This window comes from Peromyscus eremicus, chromosome 10 (genome assembly GCF_949786415.1).
Source record: "Peromyscus eremicus chromosome 10, PerEre_H2_v1, whole genome shotgun sequence".
Lineage (NCBI taxonomy): Eukaryota > Metazoa > Chordata > Mammalia > Rodentia > Cricetidae > Peromyscus > Peromyscus eremicus.
In genome coordinates this window covers 26,812,569-26,835,830 of record NC_081426.1, presented here as the reverse complement: position 1 = coordinate 26,835,830, position 23,262 = coordinate 26,812,569, and the positions used below count along the sequence as shown (strand labels likewise).

Genomic DNA, 23,262 nt, shown 5'->3' with positions numbered 1-23,262 from the left:
TCGGGCCGGGACCCCGCGTCCTCCTTAGGGCTGCAGAGCGGGAGGAGGTCGCAGCCGACTTCTAGGGAAATCGGCCATCAAAGGAGAGCTAGGCAGGGTGCTGATGCCCGCCCGACCTGCGGGTGCGCAAGGCAGGCTGGGGGGGCTCAGATCCGCACGCTCTGACTGCCCCTCCCGCACGTTCGCTACACTCTGGGCGGGCAGCGGAGGGGCTGCTGTAGCTGGTTTGCTGGCTCGGCACTCGGATCGTATTGGTCGGGGTCGGGGTGGGGGGGCTGACTCTGCAGCCCCCGGCCCCGCGGGCGGGGTGGGGAGGCGGGGGCTCAGGCTGCGCTAGTATTGGCGGAGCTGGGGAGTGGGGGGGCAGGAAGCGGGGGGGGAGCGGAGCTGCAGGGGGGGGGTGTATAAATAGGGAATGGGGGGACGTGCATCCTCCGCTGGGTGAGGGGGGGTTGCTCGGCACAAAGAAAGTGGAAAGTTTGCGGCGCTAGGCGGCCCAGGCTAGGGAGCCCGGTGCGCACGTGCTGCTGGGCCAGGGCCACCGAGACCCCCCACGCCGAGCCTGCTGCTTTTTTTTCTTTCTGCAAGCTGGGGGGGGGTGTTGTTGGTATCGCCCCCTCCTTCTCCTCCCCCCAGGGGTGAAAGTGCAAGAGGAAGTGCAGCCGCTGCCATCTTTCCTCCGTTCCGAACGCACGGAGCCTGGGGCCGCAGCGCCGCCGCTCCGCCGCCACCCGTGCCTGGCCTGGGGAAGGGCCCACCCTGCCGCTGCCACCCACTCGCTTCGGCCGCCGCCTTCGCCGGGCTCCAAGACCCAGCCTACGCCACCGCCCCCGTGCGCGCCGACCGCCGCTTTCGCCTTCGCCTTTTGTTTCCTTTGCTCCGGAGCCCCCGCCCCGGCTCGCGCTTTGCAGGGGACGCAACGCGCGCCCCCAGTGGGCCCGGGAAAAGCCTCGGAGCACGCGCTTGCGCTTGCGCGGCGGACCCCTCCTCCTCCCTGCGCGCGCGCGCGCCTTTTGGCTGCGCGCCGGCGCCGCCTGGCGGGCGGGAGGGGAGGTGGCGGCCGCGTTTGCAGGAGGGGCGCACCTCTTCGTTGGTTTGCCCCCTGGAAGGTAGACCGAGAAAGGGAGGCGGGCAGGCGGAGAGTGTGAGTGCAGCGCCGTGTCCGGCAGGGGGTGGGGTGGCTATGTGGGGGGCAGTGCACCGCTGGGTCTAGACGTTCTGATTCGGGCAGGGGGCGTGTGCGCTGGGCGCACCTGCGAGGACTACCGAGCCCCGGGCCGCACGTGCGGGGAGTGTGACTTGTCCGCTGAGCCAGGCGTCGCTGCCTAGGGGAAGGGACTGGGGACCGGCGGGTGCCCGGCCCGGCTAGCGGGGAGGGGGCAGCGGCCATGGAGCGGGTCAACGACGCTTCCTGTGGCCCGTCGGGCTGCTACACCTACCAGGTGAGCAGACACAGTACGGAGATGCTGCACAACCTGAACCAGCAACGCAAAAACGGCGGGCGCTTTTGCGACGTGCTCCTACGGGTGGGCGACGAGAGCTTCCCGGCGCACCGCGCCGTACTAGCTGCCTGCAGCGAGTACTTTGAGTCTGTGTTCAGCGCCCAGTTGGGCGACGGCGGAGGTGCAGACGGGGGTCCTGCTGATGTAGGAGGCGCGGCGGCGGCTCCGGGCGGCGGAACTGGAGGCAGCCGCGAGCTGGAGATGCACACCATCAGTTCCAAAGTGTTCGGAGACATCCTGGACTTCGCTTACACGTCCCGAATTGTAGTGCGCCTAGAGAGCTTCCCTGAGCTCATGACGGCCGCCAAGTTCCTGCTGATGAGGTCGGTCATCGAGATCTGCCAGGAAGTCATCAAACAATCCAACGTGCAGATCCTGGTGCCCCCTGCCCGGGCTGATATCATGCTCTTTCGCCCTCCTGGGACCTCTGACTTGGGCTTCCCTTTGGACATGACCAACGGGGCAGCCTTGGCAGCCAACAGTAACGGTATTGCTGGCAGCATGCAGCCTGAGGAAGAGGCTGCCAGGGCCACAGGTGCAGCTATTGCAGGCCAAGCTTCCCTGCCTGTGTTACCTGGGGTGGACCGCTTGCCCATGGTGGCTGGACCCCTATCCCCTCAACTACTGACTTCTCCATTCCCCAATGTGGCATCCAGTGCTCCTCCACTGAGTGGCAAGCGAGGCCGGGGACGCCCCAGGAAGGCCAATCTGCTGGACTCCATGTTTGGGTCTCCAGGGGGCTTGAGAGAAGCAGGCATCCTTCCATGTGGCCTGTGCGGGAAGGTGTTCACTGATGCCAACCGACTCCGGCAACATGAGGCCCAGCACGGCGTCACTAGCCTCCAGTTGGGCTATATCGATCTTCCTCCTCCAAGGCTGGGTGAGAATGGGTTACCCATCTCCGAGGACCCCGACGGCCCCAGAAAGAGGAGCCGGACCAGGAAGCAGGTGGCTTGTGAGATCTGTGGCAAGATCTTCCGTGATGTGTACCATCTCAACCGGCATAAGCTGTCCCACTCTGGGGAGAAGCCGTACTCCTGCCCGGTGTGTGGTCTGCGGTTCAAGAGAAAAGACCGCATGTCCTACCATGTGAGGTCCCATGATGGGTCAGTGGGCAAGCCGTACATCTGCCAGAGCTGTGGGAAAGGCTTCTCCAGGTGAGAATGGCCCCCTCCCCCACTCTCTGCCGGGTACTATCTTAGTTATGCCTCTTGAGTCAGTTCCTTGCCAGGATATGGGGATGTGGGTCTTGTGGGGGTGGAGGGTCACTGGACCTTAACAGAGCATGCCATGTTTAAATGAAATGTTTTAAGACCCCTGGTTTTGATTTGGTGTGGCCAAGAGCTGCATCCGTCCCTTCAGGCAAGTTCTCCGGCACCAGGGCACTACTGTCCTCATCCTCCGGGGGCCTATGGGAAGGGGCCGGATTCCTCAGGCCAGAGCCATTGGGCCTCCCCATTCTTCTCCCCCGGTTCCCTTTGTGTTTCCGGCACCAGGCGTGGGGCCCCCTCTGGGGGCGGGAGGCTGGGCTCCTCCCTCGACTTTCCCCGCCTGAATGGCTGCGGAGGGAGGGACTGAACAAGTGCGTCTAGGACTCCTTACACTCCCGAGGCCCAGGTCCTCCACACAGTTTGAGTAGGCCAACCTGCAGCAGCAGTCTCCAGCTTTGCCCCTCATGTGACCCGAGGACTGAGAGGCATAAAGCCGGCTGGCTACTCAGGGTTGTTTTGCAACAGTAATGCTGGAATGCTGATGCGCTCTGACCTGGTGGCAATAGAATCCAGTGAACCCACAGCTCCTCGTCTGTTCTCAGGACAGAATGAAAGGCAGAGGCCCTCTTTTTAACTTTTAGTGAGCCTTCTTGGGAACTGAGGACTTCCTGGGAGCAGAGGGTTGTGCTTTTTTTTTTTCTTCTTCTTCTTCTTCCAGTTTGAGAGTATTGAATAAAAGGCTGGTTTTAACTGGAATCCTGAGGACCTTGTGTGTGTGTGAGCTTAGGGACAGGGAATTCCCTCAGAGGGGCCCCAACTTCCAACCAGTCTTACCGGTCAGACAGCCCCTGCCCACCTGCTCTGGCGGGCATCTGGCTTGCCAGCCCAGCTGGGGACTTAAGGCTCCATCCCTGGCCTCTGGGGACTGAATTCCATCCGGGTGGCATTCATTGGCTGCTGTGGCGGGAGAGGCTGGGGGGAGGGGAACGCAGAGCTTCTAAGGGGCTTTAGTCTGGACAATGAGTCCCACACCCCCTCCCAGAAAGGCTGGGCAAGGCATCCCCGTGTCATTCTAAAGCTGCTGCCTCAGGTCCTAGGAATCATTGAATTTCTGTTGGGGGTGGGGTGGGTGGGGTGGGGTTAGCTAGATCAGAGGGAAACATTTGCTTCCCCTCCCCCCAGGGGGGGAAATGACTGAGATGCTTGGGCCCTCGGAGCCAAAGCTTGGTGGTGACTTTGTCTTTGTCTTACTGGGGTGGAGTCCTCCCTAGGAGTAGGGGGGGGGGGAGAGGGAGACTGGCCAAGTTTGTTTTGACCCATCTCTTTTGATGTCTTGTTTTTAAAGTCTGTTGATCTCTTTTTCAGGCCTGATCACTTGAACGGACATATCAAGCAGGTGCATACTTCTGAACGACCTCACAAGTGTCAGGTAGGAATCGGGCCAGGGTATAGTTGGGTGGAAGAATGTTGCTGTTCTCCCAGCCTTGGCCATGAGCAAGCTGCTGTATTGGGCCAGCTGACTGACCACTGCTTTCCACACACCTCCCACTCTGTCTCTCCCATGTCCTCCCTCTGTCCTTTGTTCTATACCCCAGCCCCCTCTGCTTCCCCCAGGGCTGAGATCCTCTTTCTTGGTTACTTGGTTCTGGTTTCCAGTCTTTGCCTCCATTCTGTTGCTTAGCTTTCCTGTCCTGGCTTTTGCCAGCTCCTTGGCTGGTGGGCCACACTGCACAAGTGTTGTCTTGGTGGGTCTGACACCTTGCTGGGCCTGGCTGCTGGTTCCCAGCACTGTACGAACTGTAGGGATTTCAAAAGGGCTTCTGGTGGCCCAGCCAACAACCCTTCCCCTGGTTCGAGCTGAGTGGGAACTTGGGTTCCATCAGTGGAGAAAGCATGGCATTAGGCGAGGCTGGAGGTAGGTAGAGGGTGGTCCCATCTCCAATGCCAACATCAAGAGCAAGGCAAGGCATTCTCTTCCAATGTGGAATCATGTAGGGAATCTGGACTGGATTTTCTCCTGTCTGCTTGAATTCTATCTGGGGGCTCTGCTGGCACCTAGAAGATGAGTTTTCTTTCCTGGCCTCTGAGCATTTCTGTGTGATGAAAAATAACACGACTGTCTTCTTGGTTATCTCCCTCTGCTATGGCAAGTGCCTTCAAGACCTGTTGACAAGGGCAGATTCCAGGAGATCAGAGGAAGGAATGGATGTGCACAGTAGGACAGAGCTCCAGGGATAGAGTAAGCATTGCTCACAGATGCATGGCTAGGTAGCCTTTCCCAAGGATGCTGGTTCAAGACAGGCCTGCTGGCATCTGTCTTTGCCTTGCTGCTTCCCGCCTCTCCATCTCTGGCTCTGTTGTCACAGAGCACAGTCTGACTCCCAGGTAGTGTGCTGAGCAGCCCCAGGCAGGAGAGGAGGAGCCCAGAGGGCAGTGGGGGTGTGCCCGGTGGCCTGGGGGGGTAACCTGCACTCTCTGCCCTTTTTCCAGGTGTGGGTTGGGAGCAGCAGCGGCCTGCCGCCCCTGGAACCTCTTCCTAGTGACCTGCCATCATGGGACTTTGCCCAGCCTGCTTTGTGGAGGTCGTCCCATTCAGTTCCTGATACCGCCTTTTCCCTCTCTCTAAAAAAGTCCTTCCCAGCCATTGAAAACCTGAGCCCAGCACACTCCAGCAATGCTCTCTTCTGCCCAGCCCCACCAGCATACCTGAGGCAGGGTTGGACAACTCCAGAGGGCAGCCGGGCCTTTACTCAGTGGCCTGTAGGCTAGCCTGGGTCCTTCTGGAGAGGTGGAGGAGAGCGGTGGCTGGCTGGAGACCCTCGCTTTTGGGAGAGGCCAGCAAGATGGTTCCTGCCCACCATTCCACATCTTCCCAAGATGTCCTAAAGTATTCCCCAGCTTGCAGCTCTCAAATAGTGATAGCAAGCAGCACCTTTCTAAGTGCCCCCAGAGCCTCTGAGTTTCTTTCTGAACACTCGTCTCTCCTCCCCTACCTCGACAGGTGATGCCCGGGCACGCAACATTGTCTGGCTGACTCTGGAGCTCAGCCCCAGCCTGTGTGCTTCCCTTCCCCTGGCCTCACTTTCTTCTAATTGGGGTTTCTGGCCACCCTCCTCCCCGCTGGGAGTCACTCCCGCTCCGGAGAAGCCTCTGGCCCGGCTTCAGCGGGGTCATTGTGCTGTACTCTTCCTCCTCGCAAGGTCCTGCTTTCATTTCCGCCCAGTGACTTACGCTCATGTCTGAGGTTTTTTTAGCTGGTCTGCTCAGAACTCAACTAACCAGTAGCTTCGTATTGTGATACATGGCTGTAGGGGCTGACAGAGCAGACAGACACTCCCTCCCCCAGGTCCCTCTGGTGTGTCCCTTAGCCCTGCAGACTCTGCCGGGAGATCAGGAGTGATGATAAAAGTTTTCATTCTAACATTTGAGGCTTTGTGTGTTTTGTCCTTGGTCTGTCATAACAACTGGCATCATTGTCCCTTGGTGTACGAGCCAGCTCCTGCCATGCCTCTGCCCTTAAGCACACACTCACAGACCTGACCCTGTAGCCAGAACCTTCTAAAGAGGACCCAGCAAGGTATGTGTGCTAGCTGTCACACTCTAGGGTTGGTTAAACTTCAGGGACTGCCTCAGCCACAGAGGATAAAAGGGGCTGTTTACTCAGACTGATAGAAAAGCCTTTTGAAGGTAAGGGGCAGGGAGCCTCAGGCTTGAGTCTCCTTAACTGGTTCACATGCCCCAGCCATTGTCCTGGCCTGGAATTCAGCCAGAGCTGAGAGGCTGGAGTGTCTTAGCCCTATCCCATTGCTTTTGGTGACCCCGTATCTGAGGCTGGTCAGATAACGATGAGTGGGGGTGGAGGGGTACACTCAAAACAAAGCAGCTAAGGCCAGTGGAACTGGACTTTCATGTGTTACTCTTAGATTTTTCCTGGCTTCTCAAGATGCCCCCTATGGCTTCCAGACTGCTAAGGCCTCCTAAGGTTAGGGGTGTGCATTAGTGTTCTTGGGGTCCTATCCTCCCGCTGCCCCACTCGGGACTGAAAGTTTTAGAAAGTGTGGTGGGGTAAGCATTAAGCTGGTAGGCTCCATGGCAGGTGGTGATAGCATGCCTCCTAATCGCAGCAGACTGTGAGCCTTGGTTGTGGGCACAGGAGGCACTTCAAGCCAGTAGGCAGTCATACTGTGCTGCTGGCTGGCTGGCTCCCTTTCAGGGCCCTTCTGTTGACTCCCTGTCTTCTGAGTCTCAGGTTCTGGGTGTCCCCTTTAAGGTCAGTCTCCCTCAGCCCATTCTCTGCTCTCCCGAGTCACGTGACCAGCCTCTTTTGTGTTCTGTGCTGTCTGAAGTTCTGGTTGGCCCAGACTGGGACTCACACACAGAAAAGCCTGGGGACTCCAGCCACAAAGGGTCAATTGAACGGGGAAGCCAACAGCTACTTTAGTTTGGCTTTATAACAAGGTGGTAGCTTCGGCTGTGTCTATCCCAGCTGGAGATTGGCATTCCTAATGTTTGCTTGGGGTGAAGTTAGCCTTATTCCTTGAGAGAGAATCAGTGAAGGATGGGGTAGGGAAGCCAGCTGCATCTGCGATTTTAATTTTGCTTAGTTAATCCCCAAATATTTAATCCACTTGGGGATAATCTAGGGTTGGCTGTCCATTATCTTGGGTACCAAAGTATGACAGAGCAAAGCCTTTAAAGGAGAGATTACACATGGTTGTCAAGAGAGACAAGGTATCTTTCCTGCCTCAGGCTTCCTCTCCCTAGAAAAAGGAAGACAATCCTGAATACTTTCATCTGGTTCATGGTAGCTCCTTTGAGTTCTGAGGCTTAAAACTTTCTCGGTATTTGAGGTGGCACACACCTTTAATCCCAGTGCTTGGGAGGGAGACAGGTGGATCTCTGTGTTCGAGGCCAGCCTGGTCTACAGAGTTATACGACAGCCAGGGCTACATGGTGAGGCCTTGTTTGAAAAAAACAAAACCAAGCACCCCCACTCTTACAGCTGCAGGGGATCTTTAACAGAGCTAGCTCTTGTCCCTGGATGATGAATATGTTTACCCCTCTCCCCCAGAGGTATGGGGTTTACAGGTCGCTAGGCTGGGTGGAAGTCTGAATTCCCCTCACTGTGGCCTATCACTGGGTCATGATGATATCCCTAGGTTGGGTCCTCCTGTGACTGAGAGACTCAATATCCAAGATGCTTTCTGGGTTGCCCAGGTGCTGGAGTTTGCCTGCCTGCCTATCCTTGCCCCAGGACAGAACTGGAGACCAAGTACATAGGGTCAGTGTCAACACCTTTCTTTCATAGGATGCACATGTATTGGCTTCAGAAGTGGTAAGACTTGAGGCCAGTTCTCAACCTGGCTGTCCTGCATCCTCACAGGGCATCTGTTTGCCCAGCTATGAATTGGTCAAGATAAAAAGACCTCTGGCTGGAAGATGGCTTGGAGACTGGTCTGGTCAGGATGTCTAGATTGCTCCTTTCTCTACTACTTGAGTCTTGGGCAAGGTCACTATCTAATTGTTAGCTTCCTCATTTGTCAAAGAATTAAACAGAAAAACACAAAAGTAAATGTCATAGGGTGACCTGTTTAAGTTAGTACCGTTTCCTTGTGACGACAGAGGAACAGGAGGCTTGTGCTGGTGCAGGTGTCTGGGGTCGAGGAGGGAAATGGTGGCGACTTCTACCTCCATGGCATTGCTGTCGGCTTCATGCTTTGACTGTACAGTAAGGAGATACACGTGTCTATGTGGTGACAGTGTTCAGACACTTACCTTGAGATTTCAGGTCCACTTCTAAACAGGAAATAGAGGGAGCTCCATTCTGGCAAGTTAATGGGGTGGCACCTCACCAGTGGATTAATAACAGCACCCTCAAATGGGAAGCTGCTTTCTCTTACAGTCCTAAAGCAGAGAACACACACGGAAAGGAAATTTAAGTTCAATTTGACTTTAGCTCCTGAGGCATCTCCATGGAACCAAAATAGCTTGAAAGCCACTGGATCCACCTCTTTTCAAGGCTTTGTGACATTCTGTGTTCCCCAAGGCACCTCAGCCTTTGCAGGCCCCGACAGAGGAAGGGATGTTGGGGAGAGATAATTACTAGGGAGCTAGACCCTCATTCGCAGGGTGTGGGTTCTGACCGTTACTTCATAGCTATAGGGCCTGGCTGCGAGGCGTGCTGGGTTGTGCCTTTCAGTGGGTACACACTCTAGAGTGTGCAGGGGTAACAGCCTGCCTTGGGGGGGCTGCTGTATGATGAACTGCATAAGACAAACTATCAATGTGCGCTCAGGGCCTGCTCAGCCAATGCTGCAGGCTGCTGTCACTGTCCCTGCCATCACTTCCCCAACAGAACATTGCACAAATACTCCTCATGTCTGCAGCCCACTTTCTCCACTCTCCATTCGCAGAACGGACTCTCATTTATTTTATAAGCTGTTTTTTTAATTCACATTACAAGAATATTATGAAGTGTTATCTTTGTAGTTTGTCCTGCCTTTCCATTTCCCTGTGGCCAAGACAATTGTCATATTTGAATGAAACAAATACATTGGATTCTTTGTATAAAGCAGTAAAGGGGAAACCCAGGGATGGGGAACAGGAAGACTGGTTCATGTGCTGTAACTCACTTGTTATAGCCAGTGCTCCTCAAGTTGGTGCTTTGTGGTTAACAGATGTGGACGTGTACACCTGTGATCCCAGCACTTTGCAGAAGGATGAGCAGTTCAAGGTCAAGTTCAGCTTCGTAGAGTTTGAGGTTAGCCTGAGTTGCATGAGACCCTGTCTCAAAAAACCAAGGGGGTAGGGAGAAAAAAAATGAACAAATACTTAACTCTTCACTCAGTAGAGGAGCATAGGACTTAGCTGGCCATGTTTTGATCTCGTCTGTGGTAAAGAACTAATAATTCCAACTCACATATCCCATGAAACAGCATTGTGGGAAGGAAGGGCAGCCACTAGGCATTGTGAGTAGAGCCTTAGCTGAACCATCCAGCTTTCTAAAAGGGACTGATTTCACAGGATTACCAGAAACGGCTTTGCTTCCTGGTGTACTCGGTCAAGTGTGAGACGCTGGTTGTTTCTCATCCTGCTCTCCTTTCTCTACTCAGACCTGCAATGCCTCTTTTGCTACTCGAGACCGCCTGCGCTCCCACCTGGCCTGTCACGAAGACAAGGTACCCTGCCAGGTGTGTGGGAAGTACCTGCGAGCAGCGTACATGGCAGACCACCTGAAGAAGCACAGTGAGGGGCCCAGCAACTTCTGCAGCATCTGTAACCGAGGTAATCCCCACTGTTTCCTCACTTCAGAGTATGAGCCTGATCTTCTGGGGAGCCCACCCTCCCCACTGAATGAGAAATGCCCTCACCCAGGCTTTGAGCACATCCCTCAGCTAGTCATTTGAAACCTCTTCCTTTCCAAGAGGCTTGGGTGCTTAAAAAGTCCCAAGAGACTTAACGATGGGAACAGAAGGAAATAGGTGATCCCCAAGCTTGGGGTCAAATACACCTGCCCAAGTGGCAGGAGATGATGAATTCACAAATATACTAAACGGAGGTTGGTGAGGCGTCATTAGCCTGAATGGGCTAAAGAAAGGGTCCTGCTAGCTCACTCACTGGTATATGAGAGTCAACGGCCAGGGAAGAAGGCTGGATCTAGAGATAAGTGAGAGACAAAGCTTTCTAGCGTAAATGTTTAAAAGCGATTCCAAACCGATTGTGGCCTTGAAGGACAAAGGTGGAGGGGCTCTGAGCAGGGCAGTGCGCTTGAGGTTGGCTGAGGTTGGCCGAGGTTGGCCTGTGTAGTGTCTAGCTGGCAGTAGTGTTGTTTTGGAGGAAGTCCGGCGTGGCCCTGAGGCTCTGCTGGGTAGAGTTGGCTGTTGGAAGTGCTGGAGTTTGTTGCAGACAGTGTCTGTGCTGAAGGAGTTGGGGCGAGCGAGCGAGGCTGCTTCTTTGATCTCCTTCTGTGTTTGCTTTGACCAGATGGGCATGTTGCTCGTTGCTTCCCGGGGCACTCTTGTGTCACCGTTTTTATAAGTCTAGTATCTGACTTAACGGGTTGAACATCGAACGAACCAGGAATCAGGATACACAGAGTTTAGTTCCGGCCCCTTGCCATGTAGCTTTGGGCTCTCCTTGCCTTGCTTCTTCTCTTAAAAGTGATTAAGAATCTTCTTCCCCTTTCCATCTCATGAAGTTGCTGTGAGGACCCAGAGAGAAGGTAGCTGAGAGTTCTCTGAATCCACAAGGAGTCACACCTTTGGGACGCTCCCCCTTACACTGTAAAATGGTAAAATGTGTGATGCTGCTTCCTGATAGTCTGGTTTGGACAAGGCACAAGGCTGCTGCAGGGCGCTGTCTCTGAGTGTTCCAAAGTTCTAGATGGAGACACTCTGCTGGGTAGAAGTTTTCATGGAGTCATGGAGCCAGGTGCCTTCCAGAGACTACACACACCCTCACGTTTGCCTTGCTGGCCACCTAGTATTGATGCCTGTTCCATTGGGAAACCTGCTGTGAATGCTTCAGCTGCTTCTTCATTCCCTCTCGGAGCAAACAGTGGGGTGGTGAGGGCAGGTGTCTTAGAAAGACTCCAGTCTTAGAAAGCTGTTTTTTTTTTTTGCCTTGTTTCATCCTAACCTGACTTTCATAGAGTACCTCCAAATAACTCTAAACTTGCCAAAATGCACCATCAGCAGGAGTTTGTCAGGTTTCCTGTGAAGTAACCAATCCTGGAAGTGGCTCAGTGGGCAGAGCTGAGAACTGCTGAAAGTGGTGGAGGATATTAATAATAAAACTGCAAGTCCAGCCCAGATGACAGAAGAGGGCAAGAAGGGGACAGCGGCGACTCAGGGCTCTGAGCAGCCCAGGTGAAGGCAGCAACGAAGTTAACCCATTAGGGTACAGTTTTCCTCAAGAGCTGCAAGAGGACTTCAGCACAGCTACAAGCCACGTGACCAGGGTGTGGAATTCAAGAGAGCAAAACCAGAGCCCACCAAGACGGTGGCCACAGGCTGGAGAGCAGTCTACATGTTCCTCCAGGTCTAGCCCATGCTGGGTACTCAGAAGAGGGAACAGCTGCCCCGTTCTGAGGAGAGGAAAAGCTGGATGCTGCCTCTGGACGGCCAAACAGGGACAGCAGCACACAGATGTCAACAAACAAGAGGGTGGAAGAGGATGAGGGGACTCTCTGTCATCCTTTGCCCCGTGCCACCAAGGCTATCAATTAAATAAGTGAATGTTCGTAGAGCTGGGGTTGTGATTTGGTGGTAGAGCACCTGCCTGCATGTCAAAGCTTTGTGTTCAGTCCCAGGCACTGCAGAATAGTCTCAGGTAAGGATGAATCAGGTGAACTTACAGGTATCTTCTGAAATCTTTCAGTCCAGTAATACTTTGTTACTTTTTTTGGAATATTTTGAAATTGTGTGTGTGTGTGTGACCATGTGAATGCAGCAGCCCATGGAGTGCATTGGATCCCCTAGAACTGGAGTTATAGGTAGTCATGAGCCATGATGTGGGTTCTAGGAACTAAAATTGGGTGCTATTACAGAGGAGTGCTTTTAACCACTGAGCCATCTTTCAGCCTTGCCCTGAAGCCCAGGCTGGCCTCAAACTTGCACTATTGCTTGTAATTTTTTGCATTTGAGAGACTGAGGCAAGAGGACAGCTCGAATTCAAGCCAGCCAATGCTACACAGTGACATCTTGTCACAGACAAAGGAGATGGTCTAGTAGCCTACACCTGTGGCACTTACAAGGCTAAGGCAGGAGTATTCTCATGAACTCAAGGCTAGCCTGGGCTAAATAGCAATTAATAGGCCAGCCAAGACCTTCTATCATAAAACAGAACAAACAACAACCAAAAAATAAACACACAAGGGGGGTTGGGGATTTAGCTCAGTGGTAGAGTGCTTGCCTAGCAAGCACAAGGCCCTGGGTTCAATCCTCAGCTCCAAAACACACACACACACACACACACAAGGGAGGCTGGAGAGATGGCTCAGCAGTTAAGAGCATGAGCTGCTCTTCCAGAGGACCCAGGTTCAATTCCCAGCACCTACATGGCAGCTCACAGCTGTCTGTAACTCCTGTTCAGGGGATCCGATGCACTCATACAGACATACCTGCAGGCAAAACACCAATATATAAAAAATAAGAATAAATAAATAAATTTTAAAAAGACACATACAATGGAGGCAAAGTATGGTGGCACACACCTTTGATCCCGGCACTCAGGAGGCAGAGGCAGGCAGATCTCTTGAGTTCAAGGCCAGCCTGGTCTATAAAGTGAGTTCCATGACAGCTAGGGCTGCATAGAGAAACTCTGTCTCGAAAAACAAACAAAACCAAGAAAGCACACACAAGGGAAACTTCTCCCTGTCAGATGAACACGTGGGTAACAAGGTAGCACCATGCCATTCTCCTGCACTGGCAGTCTTAATGCACCGTTAGATTTGGCCCCTCCAGGGTTTGGACACAGAAAAAGCAGTCCCCAGTCTCTGCACGGACATGAACATGCCTGTGAATTATAGGGACACAAGCAAGAAAATACAACTGAAGACCGGTGGCCTTTTGCCATTGACAAACTCCTCGTTTCTGGAGAGGGAGCAGTCACAAGTGCACAGTGCTTCCATCCTGGAGGCCCTACATCAAGCGGCCTCTTTGGCTCTTGGTTCATCAGTGAGTAGGTGGGTGAGCTTAGAATTTCAGCTAAATACATCTGGCCTCAAAGACGCATTCTGCTCAGAAACTCCGCTTTTTCATCCCAACACTTGACTTGCTGAGTTGCTGTGTTTCAGTTCTGGGTTTTAAGTGGCAGCTGTGGATCTGTTCTTGCCACTTTCCAAGTAAGTCTGCTATAGACAGTACCATCTGCAACCAGGGGAAGTTGAGAGGATCCAGCCACATAGTCCTCAGAATGGTTTTGGGGAACATGCAGGATGTTTTTATTGAGTATCTGCTGTATTTTCTATTAGATAGCTCTCCCTACACGGAGTGACTATAATAATTCCTGGTGCTTTTTTTCCCATTCACTCTCATTGTAGTGGGCCTGTTCTGGTATGCCATGAAGAGGTTTCATTCTACTTCAGAGGCCCCAAAAGAATGAAAAAAACCAAAGAAAAATTCTCTTGTGAAATGGCAGTATCATATCATCAGAAAGTTCTGATGTCTTGTGCTGGTTTGTGGGGCCACTGTGTCCTGTTTGGCATGTGTTTGGAGGGCTTTACAATGCCAACTGGAGGGGCAGGGCTAAAAGCCTTCCCCTCTTCCCTTTAGCCTTGCCCACCCATTCCTGACTGTAGCCTGCTTCTCAGGAATGTCTGTCCTCCAGTGTCTGGCCCCAGGCCAAGCACTTAAGTACAGCCCAAGACCTCTCCCCAGGCAGGGTAGACAACTAGGCCTTAAGTACAGGCTAGTCTTTGAAGTAACTATGTTAAGAAAGGCAATATTCTTCTGATAACACATTTCCTTGAGGATCACCACCGGCTATCTTCAAGAGGTTTTGCTAAAGAAGGTTCCCACAGGCCAGCCCTCTGTCTCCTGGCAGCCCATTCTAACACATTATCACACAGTTGTGATAATGAACCCTATTGCACAAGCCCAAAGGACTTTTTTGTTGTTTTGAAGCTGAAGGGCAATTTTATTAGAGTTTGAAAGAAAAGTATCAGGGTATATTAGAGTTCTCTAGAGGAACAAAACTGATAAAATGGAAAATATATATATGAAAAGGTGATTTATTAGAGTGGCTTGTAGGCTATGGTCCAGCTATTCCAACAGTGGCTGTCTACCAATGGAAGGTCTGAGAATCCATTAGTTTGTCAGTCCAGGAGGCTGGATTTCTCAGCTGGTCAATGTAGGAGGGAATCCCAAAGAAGCAGGCTCTAATGCCAGTGAAGGAATGGACTTGCCATCGAGACTGCAAGCAAGCAGGCAAAGAGAGCAAGCTTCCTCCTTCCATGTCCTTTATGTAGACTGCCAGCAGAAGGTGTGGCCAAGATAAAGGTGGATCTTGCCCATCTCAGAAGATCCAAACTAAAAGTGGGTTCACTTCAACTTATTTAATTAAAAAAATCCCTCACAGGTGTACCCAGCTGCTTGGGTTTTAGTTAATTCCAAATGTAGTCAAGCTGACAACCAAGAATAGCCAACCCACAGGGAGACAAGTGGTATATCTCAGCAGTTGCTGGGAGAAGGGAAATGGAGAAGAGGAGAAAAAGCCTTTTAAATTAAGAATGTGGCATGCATGAAAATTACTTTATCACACTAAGCCTCTAATTCATCAGTAAAATGGGTATTATAATAATTTTAAATGGGTAGAGTATTGGGGAACTCGGTTTACAACCTCATACAAAATGTTGGGCCCTGCCACACTATCAGCATTTAAAAGTAAATCTTTGGCAGGGAGGTGGTGGCACACGCCTTTGATCCCAGCACTTGGGAGGCAGAGGCAGGTAGATCTCTTGAGTTTGAGGCCAGCCTGGTCTACAGAGCAAGTTCCGTGACAGCTGGGGCTATACAGAGAAACCCTGTCTCAAAAAAGCAAAACAAAACAAAAACAAACAAAAAAGTGAACCTTTGTTACTGTTCAGACAGTGTTCAAAATGTGGCTAGTTGGACATGGTTGCTCTTCCTCTAATCACAGCATTTGGGAAGCTGATGAAGGAGGATGCCACATATTTCAGAAAAGTCTAGGCCACAGAGTTAGACTATATAATAAAAAAACAAAAACAAGCGAATGGATGAATGAATGCATGCTGTAGCAATTCACACTTTTTAAAATCAAGTTCTGTGCAGAAATCACACAGTACATGTTCTGCCTTTGACCCTTTGGCAGGGAATCTCACTGTGATCCTGTGACTAGTTTTAAAAGGGAACAAGGGGCGGGCAAGATAACTCAGCAGGTAAAGGTACTTGTCACCAATCTGAAGACCTGAGTTCAATGCCTAAGAGATGGTAGGAGAGAACCAACTTCTACAAGCTGTCTTCTGACCTCCACCCCTACCCCCAAGTAAATAAATAAATGTAGCCAGTGGTGGTGGCACACACCTTTAATCCAAGCACTTGGGAGGCAGAGGCAGGCAGATCTCTGAGTTTGAGGCTAGCCTGGTCTACAGATCAAGTTCCAGGACAGCCAGGGCTACACGGAGAAACCATGTCTTGAAAAACCAATAAATAAATAAATGTAATAAAACAAACTTAAATGGAAGCAGAAGTACCTGGGGAATGTGCTGGCCAGATCTAGAGTAGATTAAAGGAACGAAAAAGGGCACTGACACTTAAATGAGCGTTATACTAAAAGGCTTCGGTTCCTACTAAAGGTCTTTTCTGATACTTGACTATGGTGGGATTTGATGACATACTTCTGTCCTGTGAAACTCAAGTCAGTCATTTTATTGGCCTGCCTGATTCTGTGGCGTCATTCTTGCAAGGCCTTGTGACATTTGTGGAAATTGGCCCAAGATCCATTCTCCAGCTTGAGATGCTCATGCCTTAAACTAACTGAAGCGTGAGGAGTAAAGTGAAGCTGCTCTAAGACAGCCAGAGCTCATCCTGAGAGGCTGATGGATGCTCCACAACCAAACCGAGAAGACCAGCATGGATAAAGGACAACCAGGATGCCACTTCATGCAACTCCCTGTCTCTGTTCTTCAAAAGGTGGAACCAGTTCTTAAGTCCTTGTTCTGAAGGTGGAAAAGTTAAAATAGAGCATGCGCCAACAGGTAGAAGAAAGGGGACCCCTGGAAGCTTCCTTGGGGGTTTCCCTGTAAGTGATAAGCAGGCTTCTGCTGGCTGGAGCCCCAGATGCTTATCTAACCACATTTCTAGCCATGGTCTCTGCAGCTGACATGGGCCTGTGTGACATCACTCAAACCGCCTGGTACTGAGGCACCAAGCAAGCCAAGGTGGCTGGCCTGGGCCCTTCAATGTAGCCTTTACAGAGAAGCTGACTCATGGACAGTGGCACTCTCCATCCTGACCTCATGGCCTGATGTGATTGCAGATGTTTTTGAGCCAAGGAGAGAACCCCTTCCAGGTGCAGCTGACCAGGGAATGCTAGCCAGAGCTGCCAAAGAAAAGGCATGGGGAGCAGAGAGATATCTCTTGCTGGCTGTGGGATCTCATCTCCTTTTGTCTTGTTTAGGTTTCTCCTCTGCCTCCTACTTAAAGGTCCATGTTAAAACCCACCACGGTGTTCCCCTTCCCCAGGTCTCCAGGCACCAGGAACCCATCCTGAATGGGGGAGCAGCGTTCCACTGCGCCAGGACCTATGGCAACAAAGGCAAGCGACCCCTTGCTCTGCACTTTGCTTCTCTGCGCAGACTGTGTTGTGAGGGCGCTGGGCCGGGTGGTGGGGAGGCAAGAATCGCAGTGCTCTCCAGGACAAAGTTAATCATGGGTATCTCACTCCCCAACAGTGAGTGAGGCTTTAGGGTACTGCTGATCCAGCCTGCCTCTTCTTCCCCAGCCTTCCTTCCTTCCTCTTGGCTAGCCCCCATTGTCTGGAGCCCTGCAGGGTTGCCCTAGGGCCTGAAGAGGAACTGCATGAAGAGTTACTCTGGGTCTATCCACCGCCTGTTGTCCTGTAGGATGGTGTGGATCTGTGGCTGAATGCTTTCTCCTTGGTTGATACTATGGGTGGGTGGGAGCCGATGGCTGGCTTCTTTCATGGTATTGGTGGTTGGTTGCCACAAGTGGTCCTTTCCAAAGAGCCTCTGGCTGCATTTGTGAGGTGCATGGCAGTAAATGAGCTACCTGACTGCTTCTGATTTGGAGTTGGTTTGTTTGACAAAGAGTTTCCAGGCTCACTATTCACTTGTTGGTTCATGTTGTTTGGGGGTGTGTCACGTTGTTGTTGTTGTTGCCTTTTCGCCAGGGGCATGGCAGATGGTAGAGATGGCATGCTCCATGCTCCCATCACAGACCTCCCATCCTGGCATGGCTCTCTGGACCCAGGCAGGAAGCTGCTAGTTGGCAGTAGACCCCAGTGTGGGCAAAGCAGGGCAGTAAGGGCCATTTCTTGGTGTAGACGGGGCTACCCAGCTGACAAGTTGTTGAGAGTTGCTGTTCTTCTGTGTACTTTGGCTGTATGGCCCTGGAAGGGTCTTTGCAGAAATGGAAAGGTTGTATAAGCCTTGTATAAGGGTTGGTTGCTATCTGAGCCATCATTAAGATCTAGCGGAGTAGAGGATCTCATTCATGGTTCTAGTTTTGCCTGCTTTGTGAAGGGAGCCACTGGTCTAGTGCAGGGGACAAGCCACTGTCACATCTGCTCATCATAATCAGAACAGATTTACTCCAGAGGCACCTCTGGAAGCACCTAGGAATTGGGGGGCTCTGGGTTGTTCTGAGCAGAAGTAGGAGGGATCCCCTTTAGCCTTCCTTCCTTGAAGCAGGCTGAGATGATGAACTCTAAACTCACATCTGCATGAAGAGTTTACAGTGAGGGAGGCTGGTGGCCCCAGGACACTGTCCTCTTGCCCCCATAGGCATTCTAGGCTCCTAACAGACCAGCCAAACCTCCATGGGTTCTGCCAGGTTAGTTAATGGCCAAAACTGGTCTTCCAGAGCCTGTGAGCTGGCCTCTCATGACCCCTCCAGGAGGGGACAGCTCCTGTGCCTGGCCTCATCTCTTCCCTGTTTTGTTTTTTCATAGAAGGCCAGAAATGCTCACATCAGGATCTGATTGAGAGCTCTGATTCCTATGGTGACCTCTCAGACGCCAGTGACCTGAAGACACCAGAGAAACAGAGTGCCAACGGCTCTTTCTCCTGCGACATGGCAGTCCCTAAAAACAAGATGGAGTCTGACGGGGAGAAGAAGTACCCATGCCCTGAATGTGGGAGCTTTTTCCGTTCTAAGTCCTACTTGAACAAACACATCCAGAAGGTGCATGTCCGGGCCCTGGGGGGTCCCTTGGGGGACCTAGGCCCTGCCCTTGGTTCACCCTTCTCTCCCCAGCAGAACATGTCTCTTCTCGAGTCCTTTGGATTTCAGATTGTTCAGTCAGCGTTTGCGTCATCTTTAGTGGATCCTGAGGTGGACCAGCAGCCCATGGGGCCTGAAGGGAAGTGAGACATGCCGTGTCCCCACAGAACAGCCACTGGGGACTCCTGAGAATGCTGTGAATGCAGAGGGAAGTGATGTCTTTGGGTTCTGTAGCTGAGAGATTTTTATTCATTTTTAACCCTCATCCCTGCCCCTACCCTTCTCCCCTCCCTGTCCATCCCCTATTCCTCCCAATGGTCTTAGAACTAGACTCTCATCTGATCCTCTGCAGAAATATTTGAGAGACCTGGTATGAGACAAGGGCAGAAACACTACATAGGCCTCTCTGGCAGCACCAGTCCTGGTTCCTCTAGTTCTGAGCCAGAACTTCTGGTGCTCAGCTCTTGGTGATCCCAAACCCAACTCCAAGGCCTTCTTGGACCTTGGTAGTTTTGGTCCCTCCCACTTCTTTCATTCCTCATCCCCTCCTAGATCCTCAAAGAAATTACAGTTGGGTCTCTACCCTCTTATGGCCAACTATTTTTAAGGAAGTAGAAACCTACAGCATCCCATGGACCATAGGATGCGTGTCCTCTGAGAGCCCTGTGAGGTTGGCCCTGGTCTTCCTGAGCTGCTGGAAGCTAACATTTTACTGCCAGGACAAGCTCATCTACTGAGGACACCTCTACCCCAAATTCCAGTTTCTTACTTGATTTTAACCATTCAACTTGCTGTTGGGCTTTGAATCTCTAATTCTTATTGTTATTTTTAGGACCAGTTGTAGTGAATTGCTACTGAAAGCTACCCCAGGTGACACAGCTCTTTGTAAACCGCAGTCACAAGTTAGGGTTAGTATTAAACTTTGTTTAGATGTACCATAATTAACTTGGCTAGTTGTTTGAAGTCTATGGAAGAAATAGTTTTATGCAAAATTTTAAAAAAAAATTCCAGTCTGATCAGGAAGAGGTTTCAGTGGTGTTGGGGGCCAGGAAGGTGGAAGAGCCTCAGGTAGAGACATTGTGTACCTTGGTTGTGTTACACTTGAGCAAGCCCAGGTTGACCTTGTGATGTGAATTGATCTGATCAGACTATATTAAAAACATTAGTATGATACTCTGCCTGCTCCCCTGAGTCCAGTTTTTCAACTGTGTCTTTGGGACCTGGACATCAGCAGTCTGTACACCCTGCTGGGGAGGGGCAGTAAGTGGTTCCCAAGAGATCCCATTCTTCTCCATTTCACTGATTCCACTGTGCCTAATGGGTAGATGTTCCCACCAAAAGACAAGTTTCCAGGACTCATTTACTCAACAGATATTCAGTCCTTATTTTCACTGTTGTGCACCAGGTATGTTTACAAGCTCTATAATGAACAAAACAGCCCTTGGACTTCCTGGGAGAGATGGTTAACAAGCAAGCAGGTTTAAGTATGGCTTTCAGACAGTTAGAACTGCAAGAGGAAGACAGCAGAAGGGGACAGGTTAGTAACAGCCAGCAGACAGGGTAACCCAGGAAGGTGTGAGGCAAGTGTTTGGACTTGGGAGGGGACTCAAGGCAATGACCTGCTAGAACTGTGGAGGCACACGGCAGGGAGAAAAACATTATGACCAGAGGGCTCTAAATAGCGCCCCCACACATTATCTAGCTTGTGTTGTTGTTCATTCGTTACGAATGTATGAAGAGAAGACATTCTTAGTTCTGTGTACGTATGTGCTTGTGTATGTGCTGATGTGTACATGTGGAGGCCAGAGGCCGGCCTCCAGTGCTGTTCCCGAGGGCCATCCACCTTGGTTTCTGAGGTGCTCTCTCACTGACCTGGAGCTCGCCAAGCAGGCTAGGCTGGCTGGCCTGAAGGCAAGCCCCTTGTAATTCCAGTTCTGGGGTTACAAGTGCACACCACTGTGCCTGGCATTTTTTTAACACAGGTTCCGGGGCTCAAACTCGGGTCCTCATGTTTTCAAGGCAAGCACTTTACTGATTGAGCTGTCTCCCAGCCCCACAAAGGAGAATTAATTAATGGGAACAAACACCAATCGCAAGAGGGGCTGGCAGGCTCACACCTCAAGGATCTTGAGAAATCTCAAAATGAATAGAATAGTCTTTGATCTCCAAACAGGAAGAAAGAAACAATCAATGGTAAAGGAGAAAAGATAAACGTGGCAGGAGGGACAAAGCACAACATTACTGAATCCCACGTCAACAGTGATCACATTGCTATTCTGATTGAAAGGCAAAACCTTCTGGCTAGATTTTTCAAATAAGTCATCCATTTACATGAACTCTTGGGTAACTTGCTCAGCTTTGTGGACTGTAGAATAGAGTTGGCCAGGCTGACCTAGCATGCTGGAATTTTGCAGACCTGTGGCTTTGTGACCATTATAGATTTGCAGCCTGATTATTCTTGTGTTGAAAGTACAGACCTAGCCTTGAGGCGAGGACTTGACGTGTTTGCCCCGAGTCCTTCTGAAGACATTCTTAGTTCTGTGCCCTGGCCACCGTGCCAGCCTGGGCAAGTGGGAACTCTAGTTATAAAGGAGGTCCTGTCAGTGTCCCACGGCAGGAAGTAAACAACCAAACAAGCAGGTGCTCCTGCCTGCCCCAGCTCCCTGTGCCCTTCGTGCCACAGACAGAACAGCTGTGTAGGACACAAAGGGTGGTGGCCTTCGTGCCTGTCTAGGGTAGAGAACTTGTGCTTTTGTTCCTGAGCAAATCCAAGCTTCAGTTTCCTCCTCAGTGGCCCACCATCACAAGCTGAGGCTCTAGCTAGTCTTCAGCACAACCATGAAACTGGTTCTGTTACTATTCACCTGCTTCCTGCAAGTGAGAGACAGGCGCAGAGGCTGGTAAGTAAGCAGGCTCTTAATACTTAGAATGACCCCTGACACCTCTCCCCCCAGTGACTGGGACCATACCCCAGACTTCCCTGGGCTTTACCGAAGTAAAGGTAGATTTGTCCGCAGGCACACCACAGTGCTAGCCTAGCTACTGCTGGAAGGTCTGGGCCGTGAACAAGCCAAGACTGAGGCCCTCTACTCAGCTCCTATGGCAGATTACCCTGTGAAGGTTAGGGAGATCCCATGCCCCAAGGGACCCTAGTGAGCATAGCTGTGGAGAAATTTGATCACCAGCAAAGTAGAACCTGGATACCTAGCAAGGTGGGCTGTGGCAGTTCCAGAATATAGCTGTGAGATACTTTTTACAATTCTGGCAATTCTCCAAGCCTTAGCCTCTTTACTCATAAAGTGTGCATGACAGGAATGACTGGGAGGGTTGTGGCAAAGCTTAATATTATCAGGAGTTGGGCACAAAAGAAGACTCCCTGTGAGAATGAGTAAATGGCTTCTACTCAGGCCTCCTGTTCCTTCTCTTAGCAGCCTTGCCTGCCCCCTCCCCCAAACAACTGCATGTAACTTACCTTTGGATTTCCCATGTCAGCCCCTAGCTTCCTACTTGGTATTCCCCAAGCACAAATAACCACTTGTGGGTCTCTCTCTCTTTTTCCCTAATGTGTCAGGCCTTTATGGCATTTCCCAGTCATACCTTGTTCCAAATAAATACAGCAACCATTAATAATAATGACACATTAAGGGTGCCAGGCACCTGCCTGAACATTCACATGTATTGATTCATACCCACTCAGGCACTATTTTAACAATTAAGCAGCTTGCTCCAAATAGAGTAGTAGGCAATCCAGTGAGACTGGAACCCAGCAGTGCACCTGAATTTCTTCTGCGCCATCCTCCCAAAGGACTGGTGTGGCTTTCCCCCAGCTGTCTGTCCAGCTGGAGCTTCCACATACACCTCCCATGCTTAGAGCCCTGAGTTACTGCTGGCCTTGTGCTCTGAGCTCTGCTCCACAGCATGTCTTTCACTTGAAGTCCACACACTCCTCATCTGTGTGGCTGCATCTCCACTGTCACGGCCTTCGTTAACTGCTGCTGCTCTCCTAAGCACTGTCCCTTCTCTGGGTGACCACCACTCTGCCCTGGTTCTTGGTTATCCCAGGAGACAGCCAACTAAGTTCAGACCCCTACACTACCACTTTTTGGGTGACCTGGGTCTACTTTCTAGTTCCTCATGTTGAAAAAAGAAGAAGAAGAAACAGGTCTTCCAGGGCTGCTGGGAGAACAAAGGTTCAGATACCTGGTAAAGCACTTGAGGAGACACAAAAACTTCCTTTCAGTTTACCTCGGCCATCTTTGATCAAATACCTTTATTGTAATGGAGAGCGTGAACAAGATCAGGACTATTTCTGTGCAGTGCCAACAGGTAAGCATTTTTGTCATTAGGGAAGAGAGGGTTTGTTTTGGGGTAGTCCATATTGAAGAAAAATCAGTGGCAGGAGTGTGAAGCAGTTTATCACACTGCACTGTCTGGATCAATGAACTGATAGTAGACCGCAGAATCAAGCTTTGGGTTTCAGATAAGGAACTCGTGAACTTTGAGCCTGCTAGCAGGAGGCCGAGCCCTGGTCCTGAGTAGAACCAGAGACCCTAAATAGGATCACCAGCAGGGCAGGAGCTGAAGTCGGAGTAAAATGGCAGCTGGGCCCCAAATCCAGCCCAACCT

At 51.4% G+C, this 23,262-nt stretch overlaps 1 protein-coding gene and 1 long non-coding RNA gene across 6 annotated transcripts in view; one reads left to right on the top strand and one right to left on the bottom strand.

The window, feature by feature from the left end:
• Positions 1-453: 453 nt before the first annotated feature.
• On the top strand, positions 454-19,809 carry Patz1 (POZ/BTB and AT hook containing zinc finger 1). 5 transcript variants are annotated; one of them, XM_059275637.1, is made up of 5 exons: positions 458-2,659; positions 4,079-4,142; positions 9,826-9,997; positions 16,853-16,990; positions 18,365-19,809. In XM_059275637.1, the coding sequence occupies exons 1-5, from the start codon at positions 1,389-1,391 to the stop codon at positions 18,781-18,783; spliced, it is 2,064 nt and encodes a 687-aa protein (XP_059131620.1). In that variant the 5' UTR covers positions 458-1,388; the 3' UTR covers positions 18,784-19,809. The 5 variants fall into 5 exon arrangements, with proteins under 5 accessions (XP_059131624.1, XP_059131623.1, XP_059131620.1 ...); XM_059275639.1 differs by having other exon boundaries at positions 16,918-16,990; positions 18,365-18,514; XM_059275641.1 differs by lacking the exons at positions 16,853-16,990; positions 18,365-19,809 and adding an exon at positions 5,204-5,295 and having other exon boundaries at positions 454-2,659; positions 9,826-9,949.
• LOC131921031 (uncharacterized) overlaps positions 8,304-23,262 on the bottom strand; it is a 41,992-nt gene continuing 27,033 nt past the window's right edge. The window contains exons 2-3 of the long non-coding RNA XR_009381827.1: positions 9,346-9,496; positions 8,304-8,617 (exon numbers count right to left, since the gene is read on the bottom strand). This is a non-coding gene — a long non-coding RNA (uncharacterized LOC131921031). The remainder of the gene's footprint in view (positions 8,618-9,345; positions 9,497-23,262) is intronic.